Source organism: Chroicocephalus ridibundus, chromosome 1, assembly GCF_963924245.1.
Source record: "Chroicocephalus ridibundus chromosome 1, bChrRid1.1, whole genome shotgun sequence".
NCBI lineage: Eukaryota > Metazoa > Chordata > Aves > Charadriiformes > Laridae > Chroicocephalus > Chroicocephalus ridibundus.
Window position 1 is genome coordinate 153,078,210 of NC_086284.1, and position 13,667 is coordinate 153,091,876.

General features: G+C 48.7%; 1 protein-coding gene across 1 annotated transcript in view; it reads left to right on the plus strand.

Moving 5' to 3' along the window:
• CACNA2D4 (calcium voltage-gated channel auxiliary subunit alpha2delta 4) overlaps window positions 1–13,667 on the plus strand; it is a 132,559-nt gene that overhangs the window by 103,175 nt on the left and 15,717 nt on the right. The window contains exons 27-32 of the mRNA XM_063318533.1: window positions 1,365–1,426; window positions 2,593–2,607; window positions 4,559–4,603; window positions 5,538–5,600; window positions 12,044–12,114; window positions 12,952–13,027. Coding sequence (XP_063174603.1) covers window positions 1,365–1,426; window positions 2,593–2,607; window positions 4,559–4,603; window positions 5,538–5,600; window positions 12,044–12,114; window positions 12,952–13,027 — 332 coding nt within the window. The remainder of the gene's footprint in view (window positions 1–1,364; window positions 1,427–2,592; window positions 2,608–4,558; window positions 4,604–5,537; window positions 5,601–12,043; window positions 12,115–12,951; window positions 13,028–13,667) is intronic.

Genomic DNA, 13,667 nt, shown 5'->3' on the forward strand with positions numbered 1-13,667 from the left:
TAGGGCAAGGCAGCTCTACAAAATCATTTCCCCACATACAGTCGGTCATATTCAGTCTACAGCAAGGAGAGCTGGATAAGAAATGTGCCTGTGAATGGGATTTTGTAAGATGTGCCAGCAATGGGAATGTGACAAGAAGGACACTGACACTGGCATAAAAGGCAGAGCTGATGCCAGGCGCCAGGGTCTGTACAAGCTGCAAGAAAATATACTATTGCATACTCCAGATTTAATTCATACACATCGGAATTAGAGCGTCAGATCATACTGTTAACTTAAAAGCACCCACATGGCGTGATTCAGATTTAAAGGATCTGTTCTCCCCTTTGAAGCTCCTGCTAATTCAGAGGAAATCTGTAGAAACAGCAACATTTCATCCACCCGATATTGGTGGTTGTGAAAAAGGGCTCAGACTCTTCCTCTCTGTACTTCTTTTTCTCCCTCACTTGCACATTATATTCTATTTCAAGGTCCTGCTTGCGGCTGTAATTCCTGCAGAGCTCTTAGATTCAACTAGTTGACACACAGCCCCGTTGTTCCCCGTCACCGTGCCAGGCTGCGCACGACTGCACTGGTTATTACGTGTGCTTGTAGGCAACCTACCCGGGGACAGCTAGGTTATTCTGTCGGGGAGACCCTGCACCGCTTCTTCTCCTGTGGAGCTCTGCCTTACTTCAGGAACATCATGCTGGAAATAGACAAGAAATTAAGCCGAGAAATTAGGACGCACTTCATTAAGAAACACACACACTCTTTTGCTTAGCAGAGCGTGCACTAGGCTGGGACTGGGTCACGAAGCACTACTTCTAATCAACACTTTTCCGTCAAGTGGCATTCATATTTTTGTGCTTTTATAGTGGCTTAGGAGAAATCTAAATTGCTGTGGTCTCCCCTTGAGACAGGTGGGTTTTCAAATGAATCCCTTCCTCACACTGGCCTACTTTATTTCTGATTGATTCTGTGGGGTGCAGGAGTTGAGGCTGGGGTGATCAGAAACATCCATCCTGGCCAGCTAAATCTACAAAAGACAAAAGATGAAAGCTCACGCGCTTGCTCTCCTGGGGTTTTTTTGGTTGGGATTTTTTTGTCGTTGTTGATTTGTTTGTAGCTCCGTAGTGTTTAGTGGGAGAGAGGTGTCAGTACCTCGGTACAGCAGTCAGCGTCCCCTTTTCCTCTACCTTGTTAAAACCTCTGACTCTCACTTGGCAGTCTGACTCAGCGCTGATCCCCCAATGCTTATCATTCACACTTGGAAGCAGGTTGCAGTTGCGATTTCCATCCCATCACTCCTTTCCTAACTTGTGTTTGTCTTTCTCTCTCTCGCACATTCCTCTTTGCCCTCCCCTCTTTTTTGTTTCCTGTAGCTGTGGGTGTGCAAATTAAGCTGGACTTGCTCCAACGCAAGTTTTGGATGGCCATGCAACAGGTAAGAGCGTTAGCAATCGTGTAGAGAGATAATTTAATGCTCTTCGTCAGCTAGGTCGATGCTATGTTACATCACATACAATGGCATTTTGATGACGGCTTTTGTGAAGTTCATATTAAAAGATTTATGAAATAGGTAAGTTTGAAGTCGCACATTTCTGTAATCCTTTGACGGCACTAATGCTGTGTGAGCTGCGAGTCTGTTCCACAAATGCCATGTTGACCGTGTCAGCATCCTGGCCTGGTATTAGCTCTGCTGCGTATGACACATTTAATTGTTGAAATATGTTTTGTGCTCATTCAGCCTTTCAGAAACCTCATGGAAATCTGCAATTTTGGGCACATGGAAAAAAAAATCTACTGCCTTCTCTTGTCATCTTGATAATGGTAACAAAATGCTACCAGCTTGCCAAAATAAAAAATATTTGCTCCAGGGATAAGCTTTCAGTGTTGTCCTAATTTTGGACACTCTTGCTGGACTGGGAGAAGTGGAATAATTAAAACAGTCCCCCAGTCTGAGAGACAGGAAAAGTGAAACACCTTTCCCTTCCCACCCAGGGGCTTTCCCCCCAGGCTTTGCTTTCAGGGAGGGATACTGGAGGGGTGAGACTGGTGGGACCGAAGCAGCACACAGGAGAATCGGCTCTGCTGTCAGGAGAGGGAACTGTCATCAGACGGGGATGACAGCGAAGACAGGGCAGGAGGCTGCTCACTGGGAGCAAGCACACACGGGGAACAGAAAAGCACAGAGTTGGCCGTGGTGGCAGGGGCATCCTCGAAGGCGGGAGATCATGTAAGCATAACCTGAGCTAAAAAGACTTCTGCAAAGCATGTGACCACATCCTGAAGCATCAGCAGAGAGCTTCCTTTTAAAAAATCTCCTGAGGGCCATACCCAGGTAGTTCTCACATAAACAAGCCCACATGGGCGTTAAGGGAATATGGGAAGGCTTATTAAAGAAGCTGAAAGGAGGCCTGTGGGCCAAGCGCCTGCATGCCACAGCCCTGGTAGGTGCTGGTATGAAAAAAGTCTGTGTATGGTTTCCCAGGACGTGACTGGGCCATTTGACGGAGGAATGACTAACAGATTTTGTTTTCTCTCTCTCTCTCTCACTTCACCGCATGCTGTGCCACTCTGGATGTCCACGCTGTGCCTCCTGTCTCCCAGCCCAATGACAGTGATGTAAGTAGGCAAAAGCTGGGGATGGGGAGGCATCCCGGCGTGCCTCGCTGCAGCTCGGCTTCGTAATTGTGTCGTTTGCATGCCAGCATATTATAGGCACTGTCCCTTGTCTGTAATCACTGGAGACAGTCCAAGCCTGTCATAGGCTGTGTTTGTCTTCACAGTAATTAAGTGTCTTTGGCAAAGCTGAAATTGCTCTAGGTCACAGCGTTTCAGAGACCTGACCAACAGCAGGAGGATGCTGTGAGGTAGGTTGGTCTCTGAGAACTGGGGGAATGTGCCTTATGGGAACTGTGCCCATAAGGCAGTAGATGTGGTCTCAGAGCGACCAGGGAGCTCAGGTTCAGCTCTTCCCCCCAACTCAGGGGCTCCCTGCAAGCCACCAGTGCTCTCAGATTGGGCTCCTCACCGTGGTCCCACTGCTGCATGGCCAGCCCAGCACCAGGCACTGCTGGAGCCTCTCCAGGTCTGGAAGAGCAGCAACAGCACAACTCAGTCCTCACGCTGCCAAGGAAGATGCTCTGAGACACGGGCCCTTCTTGTGGGAAACCGTTCTGATTCACCTGGGTTTCTGTTCTGCTTTCCAAGCTTTGGGCTCTGTATTTTTTATCCCCCAAGGCCATAATAGTGGTTCATTGTGGTGGTATTATCCCCGCTGACCAAAGGAAGGAACCCCCCAGGGATGAAGTACAGGGCCTCCTCTATGCATACGTCCAGGGAGACAGAGGAACGCAATGCTGTTTTGTGGTGAGGCAAGAGTGAGACGATGCTTGCAACTGTGGGTAAAGGGATGTTTTTGAGCTGTCATCCCTAGAGCCTCAAAAAGCCAGTCAGGTTTGGAGCATGAGCATGCGATATTGCAAAGCCACAGGGCCTGAAACGAAATCAGGCATCTCTGAACTTCCCCTGAAGTTGAGCGGGGGGATGGAAACCTGAAACTATTGGCTTTGTTCTGCAAGACTCAAGAAGAGAAACAAATTCTAACTGAAAGTAATAGTCTTGTGGTTTGAAATGACAAATTCACCTCTTGCTACTGAGAATCACCCCACAAGGGCGCTGGGGTTTATGTATAAGGATTGTGTGGAAATAATGGGCAGCTGGCTGGGAGCAGACAGGCTACGCAACACGTCAGTGTCCTTCCCTGACCCCAGAAAACCTCTGGCAGGAAGGGGACCCCGTGTACAGAAATGGCAACACCATGTCAGCTTGCTTTCCTCTGCTGCTAGAGAAAATAGCATTAAAAAATAACACAAAGAGACAGACACACACAGCCACGGCAAACTCAGAACAATTATTAAATCAATAAGCACCTGAAGGGCTTTGTTACTCACCACTTAACCCCTCGTGTCCCCACCCGGTTCAGTGTTGTGAAACACATGCCAAGTCTGGTACACAGAAATCCTAAATGAAACAAATGGATGGTGCCTTGGGCTACAAGAGCACCATTCACATCCGATTTTATCATTAGCTGTCTGGAGAATAAAGAAACCAACAGCAACAACAACAAAAAAATCGCTGCCTGGGAAGAATCCTGATCTAAAATACTATGCCATGTGTTTAGTCCAGATACTAGCAGACGCTAAAATGCATGCTGGTTTCTCACTGGTGCACAATAACCATTGCTTTCACAGCCAGAGAGCTTGATGCTGCCCCCTTCATTAATAGGTCTCTGCTCCAAGTGCATAGGTGCTGCTGAAAAGTGTTTCAGGGAGGCAGGTGCAGGATCAGAGCCCTCAGCAAAGGGGACATTACTCAGAGAGATGGCAAGTACACAGAGCCACAAGTGACCAATTTGGGGGGTGGTATTGGTGCATGCTGTCAAGCTTGTCTTGGTGGAAACGCCAGCTAAATTTCAGAGGTGCTGGTATGGAGACCTTCAGCTTGGCAATCCCAATGGGGAGACTGGGAGATGAGATCATGCCATGGTTAATGCCCTGCTTTTCCTTTCCAGTGCAGTGCCTTGGACGGTGCCTGTCCACTAAGCTGTCAGGATGACGTAAGTTGCCCAGATTTCTTCTCTGTACCTGTGGTGGGTGAGATTGACTACCTACTCTGTGGGGATCTTTGTCTCCCAAAAAATCAGGTATTGCCCATCGTCTCCTCACAAGAGATTGCACAGCTGGGGCAGGACCTCATGGTGTTGAGACAAACCTGCAGTTCAGGACTTCCCCTTAGCTGTGAGATGAGCAGGCGCATGGGGATTCCAGCCAGTGACTCTAGGGAGAGTCCATCTCCTCTAAAGCTGTCTCACTGGCATCCCAGCACTGCCAAAGAGAGTGGCTGTCAGCATGACATGCATGCTGGACACCCCACTTTGTATTTCCTCCACGGCTTCAACCTTGGCCCCAGGCATATCTGGGACAGGAGCTCCTCTGCCCTGGAGAGTGGGATCACCAGAGAATTTTCCTTCTCTGTTCACATAGGACTTCCTCTGCATCCCAGTGAGACCTGAAGGTTTTCATCTAAACTCTTTGCCTCCATTTCCTGCTCTGCAAATTAAAAATAAGACCAGCACTGATAATACTCAGCAGTGAGGAGAGGGTTGTTTCTTGAGTGGTTATAAAACTGAAGTCTGAAGATGGAAAGCATTAGATACCATTTTATTAAAGAGAAGTGCTCTCCAAATATCCTGTCGCTTCCTGCAGGATGTATCGTCTTCTTAAGTGTGTCTCAGAGCCTGCTAGGCCTGCACACAGCCCCAACAAGGGACAATCTCTGTCACAGGCAGCTCACAAAGTAAATACCTCATAATGGAGGCGGAGAGGGAAAAGTCAATTGTCTAAAACCAGTGGTAGCTGAGCTGTGGGCCTAAGCCTGGAAATGCCAAGGCTGTTGCCATAAGCACAAGCCCACACCGCTCCATCCTGCACGCAAACAGACAACCATGGAAAAAAGCTGTCTTTAATGTTGCTTCTCTTTCATCTCTGCAGATTCTGAATTGCTTCCTCATTGATAATAACGGCTTTATACTTGTTTCCAAAAGACCTGCAGAGGTAAGAGGGCATAAGAGAAGAAGGAGAAAGTGCTTAGCTTGTTCTTAAATAACCCCCCAGAGCTGGTTAAAACAAATGAAGTTCAATTGTGTAACAAGGGTGGCGGGGTATAATTAAATTCAGCTGTGTAGGGAGGGGGAAGCCTCTCGGCAGAGTGACAGCACATCCTAGGTAAGGAAGGAGTTTGCTGTGATAAGGAAGGAACTAGTCAAAATATCTTTTTATCAGAAGTAAGGAAATTAGACTCCTTTCCCTTGGCGCAAATGCTACTGAAAGATGATCTGAGACGGTCCCAGAAGGCAGGTGTGCCATGACAAGGGAAGGGAGGAGAGGGGAGGGGAAGGGGAGGGAGGGGAGCATGCTTTTGAGCACCTCTGAAGTCAAAGCAGGCATTCTTCAGGAAAGGCAGCTGAGGGCACGGTAAGAGCAAAATGCCAAAGGCAAAAAGGAAGACGAAATTATTTAAGCAAATTGGAAACAGGAGCACACGTGAAGAGCTGAAGGATTTACTCACAGACGTGAAAGGAGTAAGGAAAAAGACTCCGAATAGTAATAAAAATACAAGCAACAAAAATTACTTCCTTTCCTCCTGCTGCCAGCACCTCTGTGACCATTTCCAGGGAGCTGAAGGGGCACAGTTTGTGATGTGACATCCAGTGTTGCCTGGGTAGAGTCAACACTGCCAGACACTGTGTGGTTTAGCTATACTTTTCTGCTTTCCAGTAAATTCACTAGAGAGCTCTTTGTTGCAAAAAAAGAAAAGGCCATAGATTTGAGTGTCAGAAAGCGATGTGTTGGAACAGTCTCATAAACTAGAAAGCTGTAAGTCAATAGCAAGAGTGGGCCTATAGAAAAAATGGGAAATGAAGCAGTTTTGTTACTGACAGAAGTGTGGAGTTTCGTTAGAATTGCCATAGTACTGGAGTTAACAAATACTGTAAGCGTATTTCCCAAAGGCAGTAGATCTGATCCCAGAAATTCCTTTCTTCAAGATGTGACAAACAGGTTGAAATGGAAATTAAAAATAAAGTAACAGAACACCCGATGGATGTGATTGGGACAAGCAGCACAGTTTCCATAAAGGAAGAAAACCTATCTTATCAGCTATAGTTCTTCGAAAGTGTGAGTAAATCAGGAGATAAGGGAAAATGGATGACCTACTGCATTTCAGTTTTTCTAAGAGCCTTGAACAGACTCCCTTACAAGATGCTGTTAAAGAAGTTCTGGTTAAAGAGTGAAGTGTGAAGTAGTGGCATTGATCTCAAAGTAGATGGGACAGAAAAGAAAGAAGAGGAATTTTTAGATGGATATTTAGATGGAAAACGTCAGCTATATGAGTCCCGTGGTTTTCCATCTGGACTTGTGTTGATTAGCGTATTCAGAGTAGGCTGACAAAAGAAAAAGGTGAGATCGTGAATTCTGGAGGCGCTAAACAGTAAGTTCAGAGAGGCCAAGATGAGAACTGTTGAGGCTCATAAAGCAAAATGACTCACCAACATAGCCGTAGCAGTGGGTGATACAGACAGATATCAAGGGACGCATATTCCAAGGACCCCCATTGCATTTTCAAACGCGCTTTACTGAGTCCTGTGGCATGTGTCCATAGGTAAAGGTGACTACACCCTTTAGGTACCACGTCTACTGTTCATCCTCAGCAGCCGCCCTCCTGGGTTTTATCTCAGTATTCTTTCTGCACCTTATGGAAAATGGATTTTTCAAAAAGCTAATTTCTGAAAGATCTGACTAGCAGAATCATAGAATCATAGAATCTTCATGGTTGGAAAGGACCTTTGAGATCATCAAGTCCAACCATACACACACACAAAAAAAAAACCCCACCAAAAAAACCCTTACAATCTCTGTCACTAGAGCATGCCCTGAGGTGCCACATCTAGACGTTTCTTAAATACCTCTAGGGGTGGTGACTCAGCCACCTCCCTGGGCAGGCTGTTCCAGTGCCTGACCGCTCTTTCAGTAAAGTAATTCTTCCTAATATCTGATCTAAACCTCCCCTGCTGCAGCTTCAGACCATTTCCTCTGGTTCTGTCATTATTCACCTGGGAGAAGAGGCCAACACCCACCTCTCTACACCCTCCTTTCAGGTAGTTGTAGAGGGCAATGAGGTCTCCCCTCAGCCCCCTCTTCTCCAAGCTAAACGTGCCCAGCTCCCTTAGCCTCTCCTCATATGACCTGGTCTCCAGACCCCTCACCAGCCTGGTAGCTCTCCTCTGGACATGCTCCAGCACTTCCATGTCCCTCTTGTACCGAGGGGCCCAGAACTGAACACAGCACTCGATGTGAGGCCTCACCAGTGCCGAGTACAGAGGCACGATCACTTCCCTGCTCCTGCTGGCCACGCTATTCCTGATAACAAGCCAGAATGCTGTTGGCCTTCTTGGCCACCTGGGCACACTGCTGGCTCATGTTAAGCTGGCCATCCACCAGCAACCCCCAGGTCCTTTTCTGCTGGGCAGCTTTCCAGCCACTCTTCCCCAAGCCTGTAGCGTTGCTTGGGATTGTTGTGACCAAAATGCAGGACCTGGCACTTGGCCTTATTAAACCTCATACAATTGGCCTTGGCCCATCGATCCAGCCTGTCCAGGTCCAAACATGGCATTATACTGAATTTGGGTATATTATAAACATTATCCACATGCCTCCAAGATCAGGCATTTTGGCAGGCACAAGAGCTGTCATCTCCTCGAGCTGTTACCTCCCCTGACCTCGGAGAGTTCACCACTACTTTTCTTCTGGTTTCTTTATCTTCCTTCAGTTACTGCTTTTATTTCCTAGTGGCACCATGAGTGTCCACACTGTTAAACTCTACAGGGAATTCAAGACAGCAGCAGCAGCATTAAATCAATACCCTGGGTTTCATAGCCTGGCTACCTGAATGTTCCTGCATGGGATCACTTGCTGCTAGGTGGCCTTCCCTGCCCCATCCCACATTCTTCCCTCAGTGCATCCTTTAACGTACCGCAAAAAAAAAAATAATCCCGTAGCTGGATTTTTGTGGGGTTTTTGCCTTTCTGGAGAAGTCAGCTAGTTCGCTGCCCTCCCTCCCAGCCTCATACCTGACACCAGGACCAGCACGAGTGGCTCAGCTGCGTGCGTCAGCATTCCAGCCCAGCGGCAGGGAGAAGGGTAGCCTGCCTGCACACTGCCTGTTCTGCCCCACCGGCCGGGATTGGAGGGAGCTTATCGGATGCTGAAGGAGTGAGGGTGCACGGTGCCATCCGCCCCTGCTGTGTCGCACAGCCTGAGGTGGCTCCAGCACGATCAGGGCCCCACATGCATCCCTGTTTCCCCCAGGAAGGCAGACGAGGAGCTTTCATGCCCAAAACACCTGTTTCCCAGGGCAAAGTGCAAGCTAAGAACAGCAGAGTGGTGCCAAAGTGCCTGTGTCCTTACAGCCCCTGGGCAAGCAGCTGGTGCCAGAGACCCGCTCGGGGGCCTCTGAGATGTTTTGCTCCATCTGCTCGCTCCCTTGGGGCTGAGGTGCTTTATGGTGCACTCAGCCTGCTGCCGGCCCAGGGCTACCTGCTGCCCACACCTCCTTCCCTGGGTGACCACACTGGAAATCAGAGAGGCTTCACGCAAATTCAGGGTGAGGACAGCTTGGCTCAGGCTCTGACCCCCTCCACCCTTGGGATGGGGGATCAGCTCTAATAACCTCTGCCTGAAGGTGGCAGGAAGCTTATGGCAGCCAGAAGCCACCAAGGAAGAAAGAGGGACTCAGGATTTTAATAAGCGACGAGTTGGAAGCTCCCTGCAGGATTAATTGGGGAAGAATGGGTAATCTCTTAACTCAGGCTAATCCCCCCATCCAGACTCATCATAGAGCGAACAAAAAGTTAATAGCCAGAGTCAGGAGAAGGGAGTGGGTAAGGAGGACCAGAAGATCTAGGGCAGGGGAGGAAGGGAAAGTAAGTGGGAGGCCCAGGCTGTGCCACAGTGAGGGCTGCCCCACGCTATATTTCTGCCCATGTTTGCAGCCATGGCCCCACGACCGCTCCTGAGGTTTTCACCACCTTTCGCTGCCAGCCAGAGGTACAGCTGCAGATCACAGGTCTGGAGGTCCCTCCGCCCACTGGCATCCAGATGTCCCCTCACTCGCTAAACCTCTTTCTCTAGGACTGTTGCCTTCTCCCTGAGGCATCTTACAGGGTATACCTGCAAGCTCTGCCCAGGTGGGACTCCAAGGACAGGGTACAGGGTGACAGCTAAAAGGCCAAGATCCCACCAGATGGTGTGGAAAAGTAGGGGCTGGCTTTCATTGAGCCACACTGCCCGCTTGCCCAAACCCTGTCCCATTTGGCAGGTCTCATTTGTCTACAGCTTTTGTGTGTACCAAAAGTGCAAATTGCTCAACGAGCCAGCAAAACATGGACAGATACGTATCTGTGAGCAGAGATGTACCTTTTGAGCCATATGTGTGCTCCGGGATGCAGCTCTTTCCCACGCATAGCCTGCGTATGTACTTGTATGCTCTCAACTGCAGGGGGATGTGACACAGCATGTGTCATGCGGGATGTCGGAGGCAATGCTTTGTGCTGTGAAACTCTGGAATTGCAAGGGCCTGTGGAAATCTGCCCAGAGCTGGGAGGTAGGAGAAGCACGGCAAAGGGATGTCTGGGAGAGCGGCAGCCAGCGACAGGAGGAAGCAGGCTGCAATGAGAGCTGCTTTGCAAAATGTCACTTCAGTACAGGACCGCTTTGGTTTCTGCCAACTGATGCTTTCCTGTGTTACTATCTGCACAGGGCACCTGAAACAGCACCAAGCTTCGAATGTCTGACTCCGTGTTAAAGGCCGGTTTGCTGATGCTTTTCTGAACACATTCCCTAGGCCTTACTCTCAATTACACTAACAGCGCCTCATACTTGCACCTATAGGAATGACATCCTACCTGGAGAAATTTGGTCATGCATCAGCATCTCTGGACAGAGTGGGCCCCGTTTATAGTCCTGTAGTGACCCCCCTGCCCTTGCCACACCGGCTGCAGCTTGCCCTGCGTTAAATCCCACGGCTCGGGCTCCTGCTGGGACTGCCGACTGGTATTAAATGGAAGCAGCTGGCCTCCTCGCCACCCTAATCAGATTGAAAGAGCGAGGGAGGTGAAAAAAAGTTAGCGCTTGCTCAGACACATTTGACTATGTCTGAGACGATTACAGCCTAGATGCTCGAAAGGGAGTTGATGTTATGTATCGATTTATACAGCGAAACGCCTTCTAAAGCCTGTTGGGAAGAGGCTCATAACCACGTAACACTACTGTTAGGTGATTACCATATGATCTTAGGTAAATCTGCCTAAGGGTTTGGGTTTTTTTAGTGGAAATGCCCCACTCAAATAAATGAAGTCATCTGTCGTCTGCTAATACGTGCTAAATGACTGCTAGCCTATCAGTGGAAAAGTAAATGTCTCCCCAAACTGTGTGAACACTTCCATAACACATGGGAACTATTTACTGGGTTAAGACCCATGGGCCAGGAAAATAGACGGAGGACAGCTTGTATCTCCATTTTTATTATTTACGAGTATTTTATTTACTTGCTTGCAAACAAAGGAGCGGACTTGGCAGATTTGAAGCTTTTTTTCAATAGATTTGTCATGGTTTAGTAATCAGGCTTGCCAGAGCTGTTGTTTGTTTGAAGAAGGCTTTAGAGCAGTGGTTCCCAGATTTGGGATTGGGACTGTATTTGAGGTTATTGACTCCAAAATGTAAATGGGACCAGAGGGCCGCTAGCTCCACTTTTAGTCCAGGCATGGAAGTGGGATTTGGGGTGTTGCTCCCCAAATGCAACTTCTGCTAGGGTGGAGTCTGTGGTAGCACAGCCCTGGCTGTGCCAATGCCTAGTGTGTAAGGATGGGTCGGGATGTGTTGTGTCGTTTGGGTTACTGCCTGCTCGGAACTTGCACAGCAGTGAGTTGTAAAATTGTGTTTGCTACCTAAATAAATGTTTGTGGTGCACTTAGGCGTGGAGAGTCAGTTCGCCTAGGGCAGCAGGAGAGCAGAGATTTCTGAAGCCACTGCAGCCGCAGGCTAGCAGAGAGACTCAAGTGGAAGAGACTCAGGCATTCAGATCCGGAGAACATGGATTCACAAAAACCCACAGGAGAGCCCAGGCTCCCAGTTAATCAATGTGCCTGGGTCTCTGCAGCTTGAGAGTCTGCCTTTTTCCGTCACAAGCTGCAGGGACTTACGTGGGCTAAATCATTTCCAAGTGCGTTAGGAATGGTGCAGGATGCCCAGCTGGCGATGGGGGAAGTCCTCCCTCAAGCTTTCCAGCCCGCCAAAGGACAAAGCTCGGCATTACCTCCTTATAAAGCACTCGTTATGTGTAGTAGGCCTCCAGACAAACTGGATCGTCTGGAACCATCGAGCATTTGGAAATTTTACTGTTGACAGTTTATTCTGGGTTTTTTCCTTTCTTGTGCTTGCAGACTGGAAAATTTTTTGGTGCAGTGGATGGCTCAGTAATGACCCAGCTGCTAAACATGGGCATGTTCAGGCGGTAAGTGGGGGATCTCTGCGCTGTACTTCTCTTTCTTCAGCTGGTGTGTGGGTCAGAACATGTTGGTCCCCATAATCAGCATTTGAGGAGGAGAAAATGTACATGCTGATGCACGTGGCGCTCTTATTTTGCTACAAGAGCTCCTTTAGCTACCTGCCCCCTCCCCGACTTGCTCAGCCATCGCCACCACACACCCTGTTTCTCCTCATCTCCTGCTCTTCCACCTGCTGCAAAGCACTGAGAGAGACAGTAACTCCCGATCTCCGTGAGGCCAGAAAGCAGCTGCTCCTCTGTCTTTTCCAGGGCAAGATGCTATGGGAAACACTTCTTGGTGTTTTGAGTGAAGTGCTTCAGTTCCTGCTGCCACTTGGAAAGCCTTTCTGTGAGCAGTTGTCTGAGAGCCCCTCAGATGTGGCGTTGCAGCTGGCTGAGCACATTTCTCTCTCTCCTAAAAATACCTTTGTTTGTCTCACCACTGCTCCAGACCATGTCAAAAGAGACCTCAGAGTTTCAGTGGCTTGAAAACAGGAACTAGGGGGACCTGAGGTAGATGATACAATTATAATTCTCCTGCTTCAGAGCCTGCTTTACTCACCATCTGAAGTTAGGGCCATCTTTCCTCCTGCGCTGACCCACTTACATTAATCTGGAGCCTGTATTGCTCACTTTGCGAAATCCAGCACTGGCCAAACAGCAAAGACGCACGTAAGCAGGCCACTGCTTTAGTTCTTCCATACAGGATTTTTTTTAGAATAAGTGGTGCACGCTGATGTGTGTGTCCTCTAGGCAGTTGCATTGCTTGGTTTTGACTGCTTGCTGGTTTTGTTTTGATTGCAGGGTGACCATGTATGATTATCAAGCAATGTGCAAAGTACCCTACCACCACCACAGTGGTGCCCGGCCTCTGCTCAGCGTACGTATCTGTCTAGGCTTGGCTGTGGAGGCTTTCTCCTAGGACGTCTCCAACACCTTGATGTAGCACGTTCCCCGAAAGAGCTTAGCAGCTGTTTGCTTTCAAGTGATGGGAATGTCCAGACTCATCTAAGGCAGATTTCTGAGGCAGTGATGGCCACTGACAGTGCCTTCCGATTTGGCCCTCTATTGGCGTATGGGATCTGACGGAAAATTGGAAGGACCAGGGAAAGGACAAGAACTAGACTATGCCAAGCTGCTTCTAAAAGCTGAGGAACCAGCTTACTGCTGAAATGAACAGAAATGCTTTTACAGGGCATGGTTTCAGTCAGCAGCTCAAAAAAGGAGAGTTGCACTGTCAGAGAACAGAGCATCTGGGAGAAAGCTGCCAGCCTCTCAGGGAAGCATGAGTGGGCTTGGAGTAACAGGGAGAGGGGGTTAACGCTGCTGAGAAACGCTGATAGCCCAGGGCACGAGCTATCGCAGTGTACAGTTTTGCCAGTACCCAGATGCAACCTCTCTTTAGTCAGATACAAGCTAATAATCCCGCTCTACCTTCCTAACCTGGCCTTGACTAGGCAGAACTAATTACTCAACACTCAGGCCACTTCAAACTAGCTGAAGCAACCCTAAGCAGGGGT